Source organism: Eurypyga helias, unplaced genomic scaffold (genome assembly GCF_000690775.1).
Source record: "Eurypyga helias isolate BGI_N326 unplaced genomic scaffold, ASM69077v1 scaffold11786, whole genome shotgun sequence".
In the NCBI taxonomy this organism is placed as follows: domain Eukaryota; kingdom Metazoa; phylum Chordata; class Aves; order Eurypygiformes; family Eurypygidae; genus Eurypyga; species Eurypyga helias.
Window position 1 is genome coordinate 1 of NW_010258673.1, and position 23145 is coordinate 23145.

Sequence of the window (23145 nt, forward strand, 5' to 3'; positions counted from 1 at the left end):
GGCTGGCCTGCGAGGACTTCAAGAAAACCAAGTCCTCCACTAAGATTGCCTCAAAAGCCCAAAAGATTTATTCTGACTTTATACAAGCTGATGCTCCAAAGGAGGTAAAGAGGAGTTTTTTGTGTGTACTTTCAGTGCTCATTGAGGATGGGAATCAAGTGGAAAATTCAAATCCAAAGTTTCTGAAATGACAAAAAAGGCAGTTCAGTGTGGCTGTACTTCCATTTCTGTGTCAGTTATTTACCAGGAAGAAAACACTGCCTGGAACTCTGTGAAGGAAACAAAGACCTCTTTTGGTTAAATACAATGCTTTAAATACGTTCTTCACACAACACATGGGTGTATCCCACCTTTTGACATGTCTAAGGCAATGTATGTTCAATATCATTTATTTTCCCTACCCATTTTTATAATGCACCATTTCCTCCATATTTTAAGCATCAGTATATTGGAATGTTAATGACTGCATTTATTCTTTTGCACAGGTATTTTTGACATGATGAATATCAAAATGCAAACATTGCTGTCACAGCATTCAATTTCATAATTATTTTAAAAAACGCTTACTGTGAAGGAACAACTTGCTAATGAATTACTGTTCACGTTCTACTCCTCAACAAACTTCTACACTGACGGTTTTGCCTTTGATACTGAGGGTGCTTTGAATGTCCTCATGTCTTATATGTGAATGAAATCCATTTTATTGTTATTAAAACCAAAAAATGCTTACACAATAGATAGGGCCAAAGCCTAAAACAATGCTGAGTACCCTCACCTCTCATTTACTCCTTGAGAACTGGTACTTCATAGCATTTGGTTTGGTAAAAAGATGTGAAAATCAGAAGCAAGTTTTCCCCTTCTTTTTTTCAGTGATGCCATCTTTTTAAGAGCCAAATAGAATTAATAACTCCGTATGCTAGAAACGAAGGCCTGACCTTCCTGCTTATTTGCATCAGCCAGGGTATTTGGAAAGAAATTCAAATGCGGATTGTGTTCTGTACACAAGCTTTCCAATCCATCTGACATGAATTTTATGCCTCCTTTCTTCCTGCAGATTAATATTGACTTCCATACCAAAGACCACATCTCTCAGAATATCTCTGAGCCCACGCTCAGCTGCTTTGATGATGCTCAGAGGTTAATCTACAGTCTCATGGCGAAGGACTCTTTTCCCAGGTTTTTAAGGTCAGAAGAGTACAAGGAACTAGTAAGGAAGCAACAGAACGGAAATCAGAAGAGATGGCTCCCATTTTCGTAAGAAAATAAATGCCAAAGACCCGAGGGATTATGAATTTGCAAATGTCTGCCCTTGCAACTCAGTAAATATAATATTTTACTAAGTGATTGTATGAACCAGGTCTAAGAATTTCCTGTGCCAGCTTGCTTTTAAGTACAGTGTGCACATGATACTTTCTAATAAAGGTGGACAAATATTTGGGAAATGGGATGGAGTATGCTAAGACACCTGGGCTACCTTTTTAGCAGAGAAGTTGACCACTGATAATTTGTCCAGTGCTTGCTTTGTTTGTCAAACTGTTTTCACGTTTTTAAGCAGAGTGTTTTGGTTTCCTGGTTTGCTGTTGATTTTTCTTTGCAAGTATGGCCTCAAAAAGTAAATTCCCCTCAGGGGACTTGAATACATTTACTCATTCACTCATCGTCTTGTCTGTAATTTGTTAAAAAAAAAAAAAACAAACCCTCTTTTAAACATATGTTTTATACCAATTCAAAAGAGGAAAAGTAGGAATATGGTAGATAACATACTATGATAATATTTAATAAATAGGCAGCTGCTTTCTAACACATGATCTTGGCATTCAGAGCAGATTAATTTTTCATAATACAGCTCTTCAGTATGACTCTCCAATTTTGCTTTGTGTTCATTTAATTTATATTTAATGGAAATTTCTAATTCATTAATTTTGTAGGGATTTGGGGAGAAAAAAAGAGTAAATCTTACTTCGTACACTTTCAATTAATAATTAATTTTCTTTGCTTTTCCAACTGTATCAGTGATGCCGTTCCCATGCACTCATGAAGTAGTAATGTCAATAATTATTACCATTTTTCAATTAAATACAGATAAGCAGAAAGGTGGGCATCAGAGAAACAGTTTGAGGCAAGTACGCACGTAAATCAAAATTTAGGCATGGTGTTATGTTTCAAAGGAGCAAGACACGATAGGATTCTAGTGCAATCTTCAGGTTTCTCCAAATGCCCACACCGATCTCGTTCACTGCTGTTAGAGGATTTACTGCATATATTTAAATGAAAGAAGGAGCTGTGGCATAGCACTGAAGAAAAAATATTTTAAACCATATGGGGCAGGGAGAATCTTCACTATGGAAAATAATTCTATGTACAAGAGACAGCAATAAGATTTTTGTAAAAGAAAGACAAATCTCTCATTTGATATGAATCTGACCCTTTTGGTTATTTTGCTTTTGAGCTGCTCTAAATCTCCAGGAACATCTCCCTGTTTGGAACTTCATGCCTTCCACACACCATCACATCCTCCGTGCAAAAGATCCTTTCTATTCTGCCAAACTACATAAGGAACCAATTCTTTTAGACAATAAAGGATTTTAAGCAACCTGAAAGCCCCAGGACGCTGCATTCGGTTATGTACTCGGGTTAATGTCCTGTCACAGCTTATGTCAGTATGTTGGGTGCAAACTTTGGTTTTTGATACCCATCATCAATGTTCTTTGGTACCCATCATCAATTTCTTCTTTGATATGTCCTTTGGCACCCATCATCTATTCTAACCCCTAGTTTTAGTGCTCGATGGCTGCATTTCTTTGTATTTTCTTCCTTCCCCAGTACTAGTGGTTAATAGAGAAATGAACACGATTGCCGAGGTTGAGCTACAAGGAGGATGTGGGTTTTTTTTGCAGTCCCACAGCTACCATTCATTTTGCAATGGTACTTCGGTGGAAAATCGCAACTTCCGCCTGCAGCGCGCTCTTGGTACCCTTTCTGCATCAGGGGATTTCAGCTACTTAGAGTCACTGTCAAGACTACATGGCTGAAATTGCATCATTTACTCAAAAATGAAGCAAGTCATTTTTCCTTCTTACAAATCAAATTCTCATTTTCAGAAGAGAAAATTCCCGCACTTAAGAAGAAATGGGATCATGTCACCTTTCTTAGCAGGGCAAGTAGAAATCCAAAAAATCTGCTCTACCAGTCGTTTGGGACCTAAGGATAAAGACGTAACTTGAAAATAGATGTATGATCATGAAATCTCACAACTCCTGAAATCTTGCATGCTTCTGACTAGGAACAGAGCTAGAAAGTTGTAGAAAGTTGGCTGCGAGGGATCTCTAATTCCTGACTGAAAATGCCGCATAAGGAGGAGTTAAAATATATCTAAACCAAACTTGGTGAAAATAATGCATGTTATTATTTTGATAACTATATAAAAACAGTAATCAGAAGCATCATGCCCACATGATGTCTGACTGATTCTCCATGATGAACAGCATAATTATTGTCAAAAAAGTAGATCATTCTTAACATGTTAGTATTTGATGTTCATTTTAATAATTGCACAATAAAAAATCATGAATGGTTTTAACACATTCTCAATTAATTTAGAATGTTTTAAGAGAAATGTACAGTAATTACACTTTTAGTGGTTGTCACAGACTCAGTGTAAAGTAACAGTACTAATCCTTTCATAACCCCCTAATTAAAACGATGCTGGTTTTAATTACCTAAGTCAATTAAACTTCTGTTGTTGATCAAGCCTTTCAACATTTTTATTAATTAATCTGTTTCAGATGCTTAAATATGAGATGAAACTTTACCAGTTTAAATAAATGATCACTATAAATTCATATAAATCCAACAGTAATTGGATGCACAATCACAGTTTTTAAGCCCTCAGAGCACTGTCTGGCTATGTCACATGCAGTTAAACAAGAAAAAAATCTACATCGCATTGAAGTGTTTTGAGGTTTAACAATCACATTTCTGAGAACTTTTATAATGTTATTAAAGATCCATTTCAGAGAGTATCTGAAAACACCCAAGATATGAAAGATGGGAGCCAGTAGTCTTTATTTGTCTTTATTTTCTAGGTCTAAAACTTCCTACTTCATACTTCTACAACACCAAAAAAAGGTCACAGCCTAATGAGCTCTGATAATTTGACATAGGAAAAAGCCAGGCATTTTCCAGATGTGATTTAGAAGATTTATACTGAACTTTGCCAAAATCCCAGAGCTTTACCAAGGACTTCCAGTATGAGCTTGGCCTAATTGTGTAACCTGTTTTGTAGTAGTTATGAAAATTAGGGGTTACCTCTATCTTCCATCAAAATGCAGTATATTTATGTCCTTTGAGATTTGGGAAGCATGCAGACACCCCAGAAAGGCAGGATTTATGTTAAAGCTTCAGAGTGATCCTCCAGAGTAAAGCTGCTTATTATCAGACCATCTTCATTGTCAAAGCCACTAAACTTTGAAAAACCTGGATATAATTTTTGTGGAGATAGGTCACAACTATTCTTACAAATTCGTACATCACCTACTCCTGTGGAACCTCAAGCACATTACCAGAATTATTTATCCTAATAACTGCTCTGGGTTACAGTGGGGAAAGAAGAGAAGACTGCAGTGCCGTTAATACTGAATATTGCACATTCAGTAATTATCTTACAGAAGTTACGGTGAAATCTTTAGGGAGGATTTGTTGTGAGGTTTTTTTGCTAGTTCATAGTAAAAAGAGGAAGAAAATACTGTTGCACCTAAGTGAAAGCACTTGTAAAAACTTGCATTAGAAGCCATGTTTGCACTCCAAGACTCCCACTTGCTTTCACTGAAAAGTTAATTGGGATATTCCCCCTCTGTTTACAAGCCCAAGCCAGGCAAAGATCTCAGTTCTGAGAATAATTTTCTCCTTAAAGGACTCAATCCCATTCAGCACAAAAAAATAGGTTTACAAAAATATCCTACCAAATAGAAATGGTAGAAATAAATGAAAAGTGGACATTGCATTTCTTAAAAAAAAAAAAAAAAAAATCACAATTCCTGCACACAGTGCCAATCCTAAAGCTCCAACAGCATCTAGACTCACAGACCTCATCAGATCTATCATGCTCACATCATGACAGGACTGACCCAGATTTAAAATTAAAGGCATAACCATGTAATAATAAATAAAGCTATATATAACACACCATGTATTTATATGTTTTATAATATACAAATATAAAAACACTAAGCATGTACATAACTACAATGCATGATTAGGACTCAACACAGAACTGCTACCAGGGTTGTTTTGAGGCACAGGATCCCAAACTATAGGCAGCCAGGTGTATTTCCAGTGGCAGCAGGGCTCTGCAAGACCCTTAGCTATGTCTTGTCAAAGGCTTGTTAAATTCAGCATGCTTCCGTAAATGTTGGTGAGGAAGACTCTGTTTTTTCCGGTTTATCACAAAATTCCCTGCTAACACTATAATGCAAACCTATATTTGAACAGACACGCATCATCACAGGCTTTGCACAAGAACCTCCTAGACTTCTGTTTTGACCTTGACCCAAACAAAACGTTCACAGTACAGAATCGCAGAGTTGTCAGAGCGGATTTTCAATCAGCAGTTTTCAGCGCAAGGGCTTTTCTCCAGCATTGTGGTTGGTGTCAGACCCGGGAGACCTGTCCCCATGGCACACCGACACCCCGCTCACCCTTGTCTCCCTGGGCTTTCCAGTGACTGGGGCAACCCCACCCTCCTCAAACCAGCCTTATTTTCCCTAGAGCAGGTCTCCCTCTAGATATCTATGGGAGATTCCCTTCTTGACCCCCTTGAGCTGTTTTAGTGGCTACAGCTTTGGAAATTAAATTCAGTCATGGAAAGAGGCAGTATCAGCTTTGACAATTGCTTCAAATTATCCTAACATGACTGATACCAGTGTGGCCAAACTACTCCAGCAACCGGCAGCCAGAAAACATTCAGTTTGACAACTTCCCCGCATATGCACGGCAGAGCTGGCTCATGGCATTTGTGATTTTTATCTTCCCTCTATACCACACATCTTTAGAAATGCTCCAGCTTGTGTGGAATCTTGTGAACGAAGGCACATAAGCTACTGGAAGGGCCCTGGCTCACCTATGGGGGTGTCAGACCAGATGCGAGATAATACAGTCCACTATCTGAACTGGAAATATAAAATATGCAGAAGTTCTGAAGACCGGAGGCTGAAAATAGCTGGGTTTTTTACCAGGAAGACTCCCTGAGTTTGGGGGCAGACTACCTGCTACATCTACACTTTATTGCTATGTCTGAGCCGGGGAAACCTACCCTATCTATAATTTGGCTGCTGCAAAGAAGGGGCAGAGTAGATTAAATTGGTGAAATCAGTCTGAAGTCTTCACTTCTCGATGGCAATTACACTTTGTATTGCCGGTGGAACTTTAAAGCACGTTATGGATCTGGAAAACGAAGCATACTTCCTGCCTTTCGGTATCCTGAGTAACACGGGGGTAAAAAAGCCATGAGGAGAGGCACTGCCACGTTTGCTGACCCTGGTTAAAAGCCTCATGTAGCCCACGCAGCAGCCCAGCCGTCTGTTAGGGAAAATGAAAGTGAGTAATGAAAAGGAGATCCCCATGCATATTCACCTTCACTCAGTAAATACAGCTCGATACGCTGCCTCAGCTCCAAACGGAACTGTAACCGACACTGGAGTTTTGAAATAGCTTCATTTGACATACTCAGTTTGTAACAAAAACATTTTGAAGAACTTGACAAGTGACACCAAATTTATCATTAAAAGCTCTACCTCAAGTATTCTTAAGCTGTTCACTCAGAGAGACATCACCACCCAGAAAAGTTTCTTTTCCATTTTTTCCCAGCTGCTATAATATTAGGCCTTGGAAATCAGACTCAGTGCATTCTTACACATTTCAGAGGAGGCCCTGGATGCTGTGATCTTTAGTGAGAAAAATGAGACAGTACTAGAGCAAATGGTTCCCTGCCCTATTATTTTAGTATCGTTGCTATGGTTTCTAGCTGCCATGGTCTCATTCCTCTGTCCTAAATGAGACATTGCCTTGTATTTTTTTTTCTTTTTCTTTTTTTTTTCTTTCCCCTCTATTGCATGGGCTTAGGTATTTGCATATAAAATAAGTAGAGCTGGATTTGTCCATCAGCCCTTATCTGTTTCCATTCAGGTTTGCATGTAGGTTATTTTTAGTTCTATGAGTAGTTTCCCTACTATGCATAACAGTCCTGGAAAGGCAAACAAAAACATGTCCTCAGTAAAAGCTCCAGGGAAATATTTTTTTTTTTTAAAATACACTGGTTATAACTTAAAATCTCATAAACCAGGAAAGTGGGAAAAAATTCCTTAACTTAGTTTCTGAATAATTTCAAAAGTACTATGCTGTCTTCTAACTATCAGGTTTTAACAGAGAGAGAAGGGCAGGAAGAGGAGAAATCATGAAGATAAGATTTAGCATTTTGGATCAAAACATTCTTGTTCTTATCTGTGTTGGCAGCAACGTCTCTGTGCCTGCAGAGCGTGGGGAATAGAGCAAGGCAGGACACAGAGATTATCCAGCTCAGTCTCTCACACTGGTCAATCACCCCTACGCCGAACCTTCTTCGGTGAGTTGCACTGTAGTCACCTTTTCTTCACCAAATTCCATTGGCAAAAAGCCCTGTTGTTGAAAATGCAGGACCTTTTTCCCCCAGTAAAATACAGAATAACTGCACTGTGTTAACTCTGGGCTGTAGGTTACAGAGTTTGTAAACTCCCGTCACACAGAAATAGTGTTAGTAAGAGTTCTAACCTACTTCTAGATTTGGGGTAACGGGTTTAAATTGAAAGTGGGGAGGTTTAGATTAGATATCAGGAAGAAATTCTTCCTGGAGAGTGTGAGAAGGCACTGGGACAGGTTCCCAGAGAAGCTGTGGATGCCCCATCCCTGGAAGTGTCCAAGGCCAGGCTGGATGAGGCTTGGAGCAACCTGGTCCAGTGGAAGGTGTCCCTGCCCATGGCAGGGGGGTTGGAACTAGATGGTCTTTAAGGTCCCTTCCAACCCAAACCATGCTATGATTCTGTGATTCATTCTATGATTTCTGCCACTAACCTAAGCAAATACCCAATATCCAGGGCTCAAATAGAACCTGCTTCTAAATAGCTAAAAGATAAAGAATGTCAAGAAGAATAAATATCGCAAACTTAAGGAAGCTCATTCTTCACATAATGTGACAGGGGAAGCTCCTTTGAGAGGTTGAACACGTTTGTTATTTAAAACATTATATTCACTGGAGAAGATGCATAGGCAAATTCAGGCTGAATGGACTGACAGCAGCAAACCTCTGAAATTCTCTCGACGCTGTAAAAGGACACTACATAAACAAGGAGATAGGAGATAAAGTGCCATGGACTGACACTATGGTACTGCTGGCATTGCTCATATTTGTCAAAGATCTGCAGTCTGCCTACCTGGTCCTTTACCCAAGCTCCTCATCACGAAGGGATTTCTCTTGCTTCAAGTCCATTCTAAGTCTGTACGGTGCTATCTCTTGTCTCAAAGCACCGTCAGCAACTATTCGATGTGAATACTTTCAAATTGGTCTGAACCTATTTTCAGAAGAGTGGACTGGATTTTGATCTAAATACAATCATTTTGCCTGTTGGAACGAGATAACGTGGCAGTAGTGAAAAGCCCTTGAATGTATTGAATTTCTTACCAGAGCTGAGCCTTTTAGGAGAATGAAAGGAAAAACATGGCTTGTTAAATGGCATAAAAGGGTTTTCGTGACATATCTTTTCATGTCAAATGGTAAGTGCAACATATTCCAGACTAGACAGACCCATTAATACTGACACCTTTTACAGTCTCAAATGTTTTTCACTGTTGATAGCGAGTCAGTAATGGAAATTCTGTATTCTGAGACAGGAGTTATTAAAATAAACTGTACTTGGATCATACTTCATACTTTCTGACACCCATTCCATTTTTCAGTTATTCTCACACTTTATGTAGGTGTCTCTGCAGTGACAATGACACTGCAGCTGAATTCTGCTGCCAGGAATACATTGGTTTTCTTAGAGAAATTGCATTTCTGCATAAATTTTAAACCAGGAAAATCGGATAGTTTAAAAATACGCTTGCTGGTTGCAGTCGTATTTTACTGGTAGCTCTCCAAGCTTTTGCTAACATTAGTCTAAGATGTAAGAACTAATGCTCTTTTTTTTTTTTGGAAACATGTGACTAGGCAATAAGTCCATATTCTGAAATTAGAGTTGGAGGAATGGTAAAGGGGAACACAAATAGAGGATTCCAGTTTTTTTAAATGTTCATCTGGTCCCCTAAGGATCCCCATAGGTTTCTGTGAATGAATATAAAAGAATGCCTACCACCATTAAGTAGTTTATCTCCTAAAAATGCATTTTCAGGTTAACTGTATCTATAGATATAATAATTACAAAAATAATAAGTTTTGTTTCTTCCTTAAACAAAGGGTTGTTTGTTTTGTTTCCTTTTAGAATGGATGGAAATATGAATTAATTCATACTTTACCATCCTCTGTGAAAACAGGGTTTGATGCATAGGAAATTGAGGTCTACCAGAAAATTCCTGTAAGTTATGCTTTACCAAAGTGCTTACAGAAACATTGCAGTCTCTGCCACAAAATTATCTATTTATATTTTAAGAAAATTTTATCTTACATGTTATTTTTGCAGTAAGTGTCAATATTATTCTGGTGTTATTATTAATTTCATGTTAATTACACATTTTAAATTATCCAGGGAATTGATGTTTTGTTGGCAGTCCATATGAAAAAAGAGAAATCACAAAAGGAAGTACAGCCCATTAGACATCTCCCTTAAGTTCATCATTATATAAAAGCAAAGGAAATTCAGATGCAAATGAAACCTGCAGGCCTTAAAAAGGGAGGTAGTACAATACAATTGCAGAGGAACTGCACAGGGGCAGGAGCATAATGACAGACAAAAATGTCATGAGGTGCAGCTTCATAAATGTTAAGCTAAGGCATTTAAGGGAAGACAGCTTGAAATGCAGCCCCCTGGGGAGGTGATACCTAGGGATATTGTTGAAGGACACTGTGCACCTTGGTATAAGAGCTTTTTTATTCAGGTGTATGTATTAGCTCTTACCAGAAACACCTTTCCAAGACCTGAACCAATAGATAATGCTCATGCAATGCCCCTTTAGGCTTTGGCTACAGTGGGGAGTGTAAAAATTGAATTCCAGGGGCAGGGCCTTGCATCAAGGACAACCCATTCCAATGAGCTTTGCTTCAAGGATTGAAAGCAGTACATGTAGATCTGAACGCACAGGTCCAAAGGCAGCCCTACAATTCAATACACGTCTTGAACTTCAGTCTGGAACTATTTAAGGCTCATTTCTTTTTCAAAAATCTATTAGTATTCACAGGGCAGAGAACTCTCCAAAATTTTAATACCGTAGCATTTTGAAATTGGAGGTGCCTCATCTATCCAAAAGACATGAGTGAATTGGCAGGAATTCAGTGACTGAGAAATTAGGGCAACAGATGTTTCATTTATAAAGAAACATTAAAGAGATGAGCATAAATAGTGTCTCAGTCAAGGTGACGTGAACCATGTGTTAAAGCAGCATAAAACCAGAAGACACAGGGTGTGATTCAAGGAACCAGCATGATGGGATTACAGGTACGCAATACAGATTGAGGCTTTATTTGGAATTTTGCTATGTTTATCCTGAGGGAAAGGACAGCGTTCCCATGAGATGGGTTACTCACTCGAACAATGAATAGATAATGGACCAGAGGAGAAATCCTCGCCGGCACAGTAGATGGGCTTCACTGACATTGACCCAAACACTACAGCAGACACTGAACACAAAGTTGGTGCTCAATTCCCATACAGCAGAACTGCCCGGGACGTTCTTGTTCCCTTGGCTCCTGACTACTCTGGCATCTCCAGGGCAATGTCTTTATTCAATTCAGGCCCCACTGTCCTTACCAAAGAACTGGAAAATGTTACTGTGGCTGTATGGGAAAACATACAGGTTTTGTATCCGCACCTGTTGTACGTTACACCTATAGTAAGAAAATAGTAGTTTGACACAGTAATTTCGGCATTTTACAAAATACTGTGGTACCACCTTGTGGTAGTTCTTTAGATAGCACTGTTGGCATGAAGACAGCGACTAAAAATTACATTAGAACAATTAGGACTTGCTCTGATTAGAGTTTTGAGCTACGTTCAGAACCATCCGCAGCCTCCTAGCAATTAGGATACTTTATGGATTTATGGGTCCCTATGTGATAAAATATTTCAAGTAAATTTCAACTGTATTTCAGTGGAAGCTGGATATTCAGTGTTCCAACCCTACTAGGAAATTATTTTATATGCATATTTAAGAACTGACCTGTTGAATCTTCTCAGTCTGGAGGTATGCATGTGCTCAAATACTGCCAAGGTTGGGAAGAAAAAAGACACAAACAAGGGAATTTCCTGCCTTCCTCAAGGCTGACAGATCCGTGACTGTTTCCAACGCTGGACTCCAGTAACAAAACCAAACCTCTTTGGAGGCCCAGCGATGGGAGAAGCCACCGGGCAGATCTGTCAGGTAGCACGGACCGACAGCTCCTGGAGCTGCATCCCTGGCTGCGCAAGCTGCGCAGGGGGCCGAGAGCAGGCTGCCCTCAGTGACACGAGGGAGCTAATAGCCACGGAGGAGGCCGGGTTGTCCCTCTTGTCTCACAGGTATGCAGAGAGAAGGAAGCCACTAAGAGGCATGGAGAGGTGACACAGGGAAGACAGCAGCTTCTGCCCTCGTGATGTGAAGATTGGAGGAAGGTATGGAAAGCTCTGGAAGGCAAACAGGGATGTAACTGAGCTGCCATGGTAAAGATGAGCTTTTGGAAAGAAAAACAAAGAAATGTGGGTACTGCTGAGTGGACTGGAGACATCAGGTTGAAAAAGCATTTGTTTTAGGTGACCTGGCTGGGCTAGTAGCTAATTAACCCTCCCGTACTCTTCTGGTTTTGCATGTTTTTAGAGACACCAAAGTATAACAAATAGTACTGTTTCAAGGACCTTTCAATCTGCTTCTCTTATAGCCATGTTCATCCTCCTTTCCACACGACTGCAGGAAATGAGGCTTCTGCTCTTAAACAAGATGTACCATCTGTTTGGACTTTGTGCTTTGGTTTAGGTCTATCTCAGGGTATTGAAGTTTAGGGACAAATTTATCTCTTCCAGCTTTGACTGATTTGAAAACACAGAGCAGGAAAGAGAACTTCACTTGTTTGAAAGGGGTAGTTAACAGATCGTTTATTGTGTGAACAAGGAAGCTCTGGGTTTCTTCAAACCAATGCTTCAAATTTGAAGCAGCTTGCCACATTCCAGCTCAAACTCACATGTGCTCCTGTTTTGTTCACTAACTACAGGCACAAGTTTAGTATAAAAAAGATTAAAAACTGATGGAGAAATCAGGCATGAATGAGCCAATTTGCAGCAAGGGCTTATGGCTCGGTGAGGTCTAGCTCTCCAGCATCCTGCTTCCGTTTCCAGCTGAACCCCAAAGGGATAAAGCACTGGGATTATGTATTACACCTATTGATTAAGGTTGGCAAGGAAATTTGAAAATGCTGAAAGAGCAGATATTTGGGTCAAGCTGAAGGGAAAGCATAAGGCGAAAACATAAAGCAATAGAAAATGTAAGCAAAGGCTCCTACACCCTCTCAAGAACCCTCTCTGTTTCCACATCTGTCACACTTTCTAATCTGTCCCCCCAAATGGCTCTGCTACCTCTCTACCTTAGACTCAGATTAAAAAAAGGTCATGAAAGAATGCCTGCCCGGTGATCAGATGAGTCAACCCACTTTCTCCTGAAGCAGTCCGACAGGTACTAGTTTCTGACTGAATAATCAGATATATACTTTCTACTATTTTCTTAATTTTTAAAAGCAACGCTTTGAAAGTGCACACTACTGGGTGACCAGAGACGGTCGCAGCCTGTTACCACAGTCAAACATTTTTCCACTCAGTAGGCACTTAGGTACCTGGGACATTTGTTTTCCAAACTTTCTCGTGCATACTCTATAAGGCAATGTTGATTGGAATCTGTCACATAATTTTTGTGAATATCCATCAATTATGGCCGCTGTAAGCCCACGCCTTGACGCTGCATTAAATAAATCGTAACTCCCCACAAGAAAGGAAGCAGAAAGGGAAGATATATTGAACTAGTTAAAGGACGGTTTCTTAAAAAAGTTTCTTTAAGCTGACCACACTAAGCTCCCATTTATCATTTTATGCTGTGTACGTGTCACAGACCGCGCCACATGTCATCTCGAGAAAGAAGGCCGGTTCCGAAGGGATTTAAGCACGTGCTCACCTCACAGCTGGCAAGCGGAGAGCCAGGGGCCGCGCTGTGAAGTCTGAGGAAGAGAACGTGGGCATGTCTGCCGATGGGTAACAACAGCAGTGAAGCACAACAGAAGTGCGGGCTGCTTCTAAGGCATCTTAGAGAAAAGTTTAGATTTATGCAAGGAGGTAGGTGAAAACTCCATTTCCCTCATTTGTGTCCCTGCAGTTATAGGATGAGTGGTAAGGGTACGATCACAAAGTTTTGTATGTTCACTTGTACACACACAACTGGAATTGGACACTCCGAAGGCTCCGTGAGAGCCTTCACACGCTGATGAAGCCCTTGTATACGTCCTTGTGCTTTCTTGTAGTTTTTGAGGGGGTTTTAATTATTATTTATTTGCTACAATGCATGCTGAATAGCACCCCAGTGGCCTGCATAAGGAAGCTGTAAACTGCCACACACCAACCATCTGCAAACTGAGGCAGAGAAAGGTGGCAGCGACACAAAGCTGGAGGAGGCTTTCATCACGAGTAACAGGGAGCATTTTTGCTCTCAACTTATTTGTACCCCATTCCTCAGCTTTGCGTGCGGGATCCTTTCAAGTTCAGATCTTGCAATCAACATCCAGTTGAATAGCCTGCACATTTCTGTTTCTACATGTCAGGTGATTAAACCTGCCCGTGATATTTCATCAAAAGCTTTTGGATGGGAAAATTGAGATTTTTCTAAAGAAAAATATATATTGCAAGAGGGTTGTCAGGAAATTTTCTCGGGGAAAAATTGAAGGGGAAAGAAGAAGAAATCTCTTTTCTTCATCACCACATCATTGCCACTCTCTCGTGATAATAACCAGTGATTTACAAACCAAGTTAGGACGTAGGGATGCACGTGCACAGCACAGGGCACGGATCTCAAGTCTCCTTCACTCCAGTTGCTGCTTATCTCGTGATTAAGGGGAGTCTGTCTGTGCTGGTTTAGTCAGGGCAGAGTTCAACTTCACAGTAGCTGGTAGGACTGGTTTGGGTTCTTCTGTAAAAGCAGTACTTTCAGTTCCTCTACAGCAAAGTTGTTACATTTTCTTTCTTTTTTTTTTTTTTTAAAGCCAGGCTCGCTGTCCCCACTTCCTATTCCCCTCCCCTCGCCTTTTTTCTTGACTTGGGGTATTTTGGGTTGTGAGGTCCTGCTGATGTGATCCCTCGCCTGCCTCTCTACCCACAGAAGGCTAAATACCACTCAGCGTGGGGGTGGACGTTACGGCCTTGCATGCTTTTTTTGGTGTGTCTGACCTGTGGGAGGAGGATGGAGATAGCACTCTGGCCCACATTTGAGCCACTCCATCTATACATAGATGTGATGTTTCCACAACTGCAGGTTTTAAGGGCTGTCTGAGAAAATGGAAGGAAGGTAGTGACTTGCATGGAAGTATCTGCCAACACGCCCACCCATTAATGCGTGCCTGAGTCTGCCCGCTGTATTCGCCTCCTTGCCACCCCTGCATTGCCCATCCTGATAGAGTCTGTTACAAAATCCCCTTTTCTGCCCAAAGATGGATCCTTCTTAGACTGAGAAGCAAAAATCAAGCTGTGGCATTTGCGACTCCATCTTTTTAGCAAGCTGTGGTGAGAACACTGGAACCAGTGATGCCTGTTTTCCCTATGGAACCTTGTGTCTTCTGCTCTCATCACAAAGTCTTGCCCTGCTGTCACCTACCACCTCACCCTTTAAGATTCAATTTCTTACACCCACAACCCTTACATTGCATGCCTTCTCCCTCCCACTGCTTATAGAGAGCTCTGGCAAGGCAAGAAGCAGCAGGAACAGCACACGGTTTGGAGACACCGTGTGCTCTCATATCAAATCCAGCCTCCTCTACCCCATCATCAGCTTCATAAAGCCAGAAGGACCCTACCTGCACCCCTCCATCACGTTCAGTCACAATCGGCTTAGAGAGTTGCTGTGCAAGGAGGCCGGGCAGACAGAAGACAACATGGTAACTAGGCTTCCTTTCCTTGGCAAACAAGTTTGAAAATTCAATACTCTCACTCTTTATGAAGCACAAATCATCCAGGCATAGAACCTGGTTTCTTACCCGGTTTCAGTCCCGTCCACCCAGTTACATACAGCAGAACCATTGGCTTTGAGGACTCTGGCTCGATGACCCAAATCACTCAACTAAAGGCACAAAAATAAAGGTAACAAAACAAACACACATGTTTAGGTTTGAAGGGACAAAAAGAACAGAAATTCGCAGGAAAGTGGGCTCAGACAAGGCTCTGTAAAAGCTGTTTCAAGAAATGGAAGTTTATATTAGTTCCCAGCAGGGGACAGCACAGCTTTATGCTCAAGCAGAGATTTATCACAGAATCACAGAATGGTTTGGGTTGAAGGGACCTTAAAGATCCCCCAGTCCCACCCCCTGCCATGGGCAGGGACACCTTCCACTAGACCAGGTTGCTCCAAGCCTCATCCAGCCTGGCCTTGGACACTTCCAGGGATGGGGCATCCACAGCTTCTCTGGGCAACCTGTCCCAGTGTCTCCCCACCCTCTCCGGGAAGAATTTCTTCCCAATATCCAACCTAAACCTCCCCACTTTCAATGTAAACCCCTTGTCCTGTCACTACAGGCCCTTGTAAAAAGTCCCCCCCAGCTTTCTTGTAGGTCCCTTCAGTCACTGGAAGGCTGCTTTTAGCTGCCTTTCTGCTCTGATAAAAGACTCTACACTCCTTAGATACCTTTGGCAAAAGGCTTTCAAATAGGAAGAGTCACAATGCTCAGATTCAGCCAGGACTGTAGGCTGACAATGGTAAAGACCCAGCGTACTCTCCTTCCATGATTTCATATTCCGCAAGATTTTATGACACTTTTATCACCAAGGAATGACGGCATTCATGCAGTCCCCCATCACAAACTGACAGAAGCCCACACTGACTATGTGTTGCAAAAATCAGGACAAGGGTTTTCTTACTTAAAGGACTAGTGAAAATTGAAGTCTTCTTTTCAAGGTTGGCATATAAGGAAAAGTGTCCTTTTTGAAAAAATACCGATAAGACATTTTTGATTTGCTAAAAATGTTTTTGAAGAAAAATGCACTAGGTTTTAAATACTCCGAATACTGAAAAATTAATAGGACTATCTCCAAATAGCTACCAATATATGTATATGCTGTGGGTAATTAAACTGCAGTTTCCTTTGAAAGGAAGTCTGCAGAATTAAAAAAGGAAAATTATTCCTGCTCTTCGGGTACAAAACCACATTCTTTCTCATTTGGGAGCTGTTCACACATCCCCCTTAGCCAGCAGCTACCACATTAAGAGACCATAACCAAATAATATGTATTATATACACACACGCATGTTTTCTGCATTCAAATGTGATTAGGAAGTCCATTTTTGTATTTTGGTTATTCATACAGGGAGGTATTAATGTCCTTGCATATAAACTGGGCCATAAATACCGTCTCATACCAGATTTTGATTTCTGTGTTTTAAAACTGCCATTTCCAAATTTAAAGGACTTATAAAAAGAACTAGGGCTGAGGTTCAGCAATCTCAGCAGTTTACTAGTAAAAGAACAAAGAAATTAAATCTGTTTAATTTTTCAAGGAACAAATCACCCAATAACTTTATCAGAGCCAGTTGGAGCGAGTCCAGAGGCAGCCACAAAGATGCTCCGAGGGCTGGAGCACCTCTGCCATGGGGACAGGCTGGGGGGGAGCTGTTGGAGTGAGTCCAGAGTGGGCCACGAAGATGCGCCGAGGGCTGGAGCCCCTCTGCTGTGGGGACAGCCTGGGAGAGTTGAGGGCGTTCAGCCTGGAGAAGAGAAGGCTCCGGGGAGACCTTATAGCACCTTCCAGTGCCTGAAGGGGCTACAAGGAAGCTGGGGGGGGACTTTTTACAAGGGCCTGTAGTGACAGGACAAGGGGGAACAGGTTTAAATTGAAAGTGGGGAGGTTTAGATTAGATATCAGGAATAAATTCTTCCCGGAGAGGGTGGTGAGACACTGGGACAGGTTGCCCAGAGAAGCTGCGTATGCCCCATCCCTGGAAGTGTCCAAGGCCAGGCTGGATGAGGCTTGGAGCAACCTGGTCTAGCGGAAGGGGTCCCTGCCCATGGCAGGGGGGGTGGAACTAGATGGTCTTGAAGGTCTCTTCCAACCCAAACCATTCTGTGGTTCTATGATTCTATAAGACAAGTTCAAAGTAGAATGAGATGTATTTTTTCATGACTGCACCATGTTAAGACATGTTAGACTTCTACTGAGACTTAAAATCCAAATTGGATAGCATTCTAAAGGATGTTTTACTCGCACACGATTCTAAAGCCTTTATTTTGCAGCAGTTCAAACTAGGTCATCATGGTTTAAAATCTCTGAATCCGCTGCATGAATTTCTTTTGCAAGTATGTTTTAAGCCCTTTGTAATCTTATCATTACCTCTGTGACCTGACATCTAGAATTATAAACCTTTTTATAAACCCAATGAACCTCATAACTTACTCACGTGGACTTCAGAATCAGCAGAATCAGTTGTTCATTATTGCTATTTATGAGGTATATGAAATTGTAAGTTTGTGCCCGTTATCTGTTTTTCCATCAACAAATCTTTTTTAATGCAAGCTGAGTGTACTAAAATTAATCAAATAATGCTCAAAGAGAAAACGCAGAACACCCTGGCTGTCGGACATTTGTTCTATGATACACACTGGTTGCTACTAACAGCTAGAAACAGGCTTAAGCTTCTGGCAGTCGTACTGTTTCACTGTCAACAGGATTTGCAAGAACTTGAAAATCATACCAATGATTAATGAACTTGATTAAGAAGCATTCCTAGAGTTATGTTTTTGCAGATCCTGGTGAAGGCAGTTGAAGGTCTGAGAGCTGAACAACTGCAGGCACATAACTAAGTCATATTACCAAGGTATTTTATTTGACAGAGACTTTATCTTTCCTTATTATCTGACGTGAAAAATTAAATTATGGGTTTAATATAAAGCTATGTAAAGATGACCAGGTTGTGGTGCACTTAATATGGAAAAGAATGCATATGAATGCATATACATAATTTTAAATTCACCTACAAATGGAGTAGTAGTTCTATTAACCAGGACAGTCTTGTCCCCATCAAGTCTAATTAAAAAAACCTCCCACCAATAATGTCTGTTTGACATTCTCCTTAAGTCTTTATTTACTCTTGCCCAAGGCAAAAATTAGTAAACTTAATAGTGTCTACAGACCTTTTAGTAAGATTAAAACCCGTATCAGTTTAGCATACTGACCATCCCTTCTCTTTTCTTAGCCATTCGTGCTGTCAGAGGAGTGCTCGCAGGTACTTCCGCAGGCCTGTGCGCGCCTCGGTGCATGTAGGATGTGCTTTGTGCCCTTCCCGAGGGAGCACAGAGGTTTGGTACACGGCAAATCTGTTGAGAGAGAAAGGAGAGAAAATCCCAGGCCTTTGCAACTTGGTGAAAATCTATTTTTTAACCTTTCAATACTTCCGTGGTGAGGGAGAGAGGAGAAGCTTAGGAGGGAGGCATTAACTTTCAAGTCCAAGAACGGATACTGCAGTGTCTTGGGTGTCCCCAATTTATCTTTTTCTTGAAATTACTGATATATATGGAGACTCAAAATATATCTGTCAGTCTAAAATCTTTCCTTTTATAGTCTTATATAAATATTCACCAAATGATCTCACTTTTTCCAGAAAAAAAAAGAAGTGCAGATGGAATTCGATGGGGCTCTGTGGATGGAAGGCTTGCTGGGGCACCAGCAAATATTTGCTTCATTTTGTGAGGGGATTACAATCCCCTTTATCCTTTGTCTTCATATTTTCTTTGCTTTTTCATTAACTGTTTTTATCGAAATAATATTTCACTTAACCAAAACATTTTCCCACGTGGAAGTGGTGTTAGTGGGACTTCATGAATTTTTAAAAATTTTGATCTGATAAGAAAAACCCCCCAAAATCCCGAATGTCCTCACCCTTCTCCTGCTCTAAACAGACACAAGTTATGTCTCACTGCAGACCTAAACGTCACATACAAATAATTTCAAATTGGAATTATTAAAGTTTAAACCAAAAAGTTCAGTTATGCTTTCTTTTATACACTACCTTCTGTGTTCATGAATCACCATTATACGATGGAGCTTGGGCTTATAATGAAACCATAATGGATGCATTTTAAAGAAGTGCCATTGAAATATCTTGAAAATGTTTCTTTCAATGTCAGGTTTAAAATCTATTTCATCCTTAGACCCAAATGCTAGAAGAACTGAGTTAAAAATTTGTTTCACCAGGTCTTTAACATATGTTAAAGCATTTTATTCTCAGGATTATCTGTTGTAATATTTGTTAAAGTCAGTCAGGGAATAGTGTTTTCATTAAAAATTGAACTACATACACTGCAAATGCACTCTCTAATTGCTTTAATAGGTAGCATGAACGACAACTGATCACACTACACATAAGCAGAAGAATTTTATTTTCTTTTTAGACAATTATGTATAGTGTAATTGAAAAAAATAGTAGCAAAAGATGTAATGAAGAACCATTAAATACGTTGATTTATTCACATGAGGAGACAGTGCGTAAGACCAGATTCGGGTCTGTCTGGCAAGAGCATGTGGTTATGTGGGACGTATGTCTCGAACGTAGTTTTTCAGACTACTTGGCCCCAATTTCCTTTTTCATGTTTGGTCTCCTCTGTAGCATGGCTCTGGGTGGAAGTCTTCTGCTTCCGTTTTAAAAGATTGACTAATCAGTCAGGACTCGGTGTTACTCATTTCACTCGATATTTGTAATCTCATGGTGAGATTACAAAAACAGCTGTGTAGGCAGAAGACATTCAGTACATATCTGATATTCTGTTTTCATGATGGGACCTTGTGAGGCGATGGAGGAAGCAAAGTCTCCCTACATTCACCTTGTAAGGGAACCAGTAAATAAGGAAAGCAGTAGATGTAGTCATGCGACGTATATCTAAAGCTGTAGAAAGGAAACAAGGAAGAAAAAACCCACCAACTCTTCTGGTTTTAACTGTCTAAGAAGCAATAAAGCAAACAGAAAACACGTTTTAAAAGGTGTCCCCTAAAAGAAAGGTAAACATATCCATTGTTAAATGTGATGCAGGGTCAGTCTGTCTGAAGCTACCAAAACCCCATGTGCTTTGTCTGTTCATTCTCTGAGCAAACCACCCAGAAAAATCCAGTCAAACTCAGTCCAAATACCTTTGACAGCTTCATAAAACTTATCAATTCACTTGACATCCGCATTAGGTTGGACTAATAACCTTTTGAGTTCAGCTTTCCTGTCCCAGGCTGGGCATATCTAAACGGAACAAAAACCTGGAGCCTTCCAGTGCACAAAGCAAATAGAAAGAGGACAAAACCTCTCATCATACTGACCAAGGATGGCAAATCTTGACTCCCTAAATTAGGAGGGGGGAAAAAAAGGATATCTTTTTAGGCTATGGATAAAGTTTAAATTGATAATTATTAAAGAACTTAAAAAAAAAAACCTCCTCTTTAAGGGGATAAAGTGACAGCTTATGTTCATACCCTGCTACTCTAAATTTAATTTTTCTTAAATAAAACTTCACTATTCTGTCTGTCAAACCTCTAGTAACAATAATAAGGTTGGCAGGCTTCTTTCCTCTGCTGTTACTTAAGAGACTGAATTATCTTTGTGAATGCTCAGGAAAAGACTGCTGGAATGTTAAGGTCACACAGTCTCTTTATCATGTGTAGCCTCTGGAAATATTATTTTACAGTTTTAGTAGGGAAGACAGAAATGAAATGGAGCAAGAAGGAATTACTCCTTCCCTCATTTTACAGGTATCGAAAAAAGATAAATGATTCAAATCAGTTGCCCCACAGAGTGACATAATGCCACCTGACATCCCCTCATGCATTACCTCATCTTCATTCATCACCCCAGAAGACCACAGGGCTCCCACAGGTCCTGTGTCATACTTGCCAGCGCTGCCTAGGCTTTCCAGATACCCTACTTTCTCTCATATGGGAGTTGACACCTATGCCCAGGCGACAGATGTGAACCCAGAAAGGCTTAGTTGTGCTCTAACTCACACAGGAAATCCATGGCAGACCCAAATATTAGACCCAGTTTGCTTAAGTGTCATCCCGTAACCACAAGACCCCTGATATTGCTGGCAATGAAACTTATTTAAACAGATCACCACTTTCTGGTGGTGGGAAACCGCCTTCTTTTTACACATCCTTCAATACCAAAAAAACCCATACTCTATCTTCCAATCACTCTGACATGACTTCTCAGCTATTTTTGTCCCCAACATTTGATCTACTTCCTTCTCCTGTTCTCTGTCGTGCACGGTTCTCACTGCTGCAGCAGTAAATATGCTGATATGTGACCAACATAGAGATTAAGATCCATTCAAGCACTAAGCTGCATATCTGCCAACCTAATATTCTAGTATCACACATGCAGTGTGCTCTTCGGAACTGAAATTGTGTCTGAGTGATATAATGAAACTTCATCTATAGCACAACAGTTAAAATATGTATTTGAATTCAAAATATACAGGTTTGAATTCCTCTAATTGCTTTGAGGTGGCAAGCTGATCTGCTTTCCTCACTCATGTCTCCACAAGGCCATATTTTCACCAATTTCAAATGTCTTTAACCTGCTTTGATACTTAGTCAGGTGCACGGCTGCATCTAGTGAACTGACAGGAGAGTGAATTCAACCGGTTGTAGAATACTACTGGTTGGTGCCTTCAGTAAGTGAAAGGAGAAACAATGGGTACAGCAGACAAGTTGTGACAAAGCAAGAAGAAAGGAAAAGTATAAAGGAGGAATAAAATTCAGATGTTAGAGAGCACAGTACCAGGTTTTGGGGGCTATTGCATTCTAAAAAGTGACAGTTAGGATCAAAACTTCATCTTGCAAAGGGCAAGTAACATCTTTCAACACTTCTGCTCAAAACTGGAACTAGACAAAGTCGATTATCATAATGACATTTTGCAAAGGTTGGCAAGCATCTATCTGTAGGTTTCTGTAAGTGGGCTCATGCTTAATTTTCCTTTAATTACATAAGTGGTTAATGTTAAAAGAATTTCCAAAGAGTCAATAAAGTTTAGGGCTATGTAAAGTATTTGACAAAATCTCTTTGAAAACAGGATGGGATCTGAGATGATGCTGTAACCTCATGGATGACAGCAGGTCTCACAAGGCCTAGCCAATTTGAGACGAATATTATATGTACGATCTACGACCCTATTTGAGCAAGAATCTCCACTTCTGTATACTTGTTTCTTCACAAAACTTCAAAATACTATGATTTAGTGAGAAAATAGATTAAAAAAGCATCTGAGTTCAACCTTTGCAGGTCTAAAGCCAAAAAAAGTAGCATCATTCTGGGATTTGGCGGGGGGGAGGGGTTGGGGTGTGTTTGTTTGGTTTCTCCAAACCTGTAGCGGTCACACTAGGAACGTCCCATGTCATCATGCCAACAGTTGTTCCAGGAATTCACAAACTACCTTTTTGCATTGCAAATGTAGGCTGGTATATGTTGGGACTTAAGATCAATATGCCCCAGAACATAATGTCCAAACCTCTTTGCTACGATTCTCTTAATATTTCACTTAAATTCTACTCAAGAATAAAAGAAAAAGATGTTTTTTCTCCCTCTTTCCGTTATGTAAAATAGACATCTATATAAATCACTGTCAACAGTTCACCAGAACTCTCTGATAAATAAGTTACATGAACTGTTAATGGCTATCTGGCACTTAGTGCCCCTCCCCCAGCTCTCTACTGCTGA

General features: G+C 40.4%; 1 protein-coding gene across 1 annotated transcript; it reads left to right on the top strand.

The window, feature by feature from the left end:
* Positions 1-8: 8 nt before the first annotated feature.
* On the top strand, positions 9-1258 carry RGS21 (regulator of G-protein signaling 21; the record flags this gene model as incomplete). The annotated part of the gene is made up of 2 exons (XM_010154438.1): positions 9-104; positions 1055-1258. Coding segments are annotated over 2 exons (300 nt in total), but the record flags the coding sequence as incomplete, so codon positions are not given.
* Between the last annotated feature and the right edge of the window lie 21887 nt (positions 1259-23145).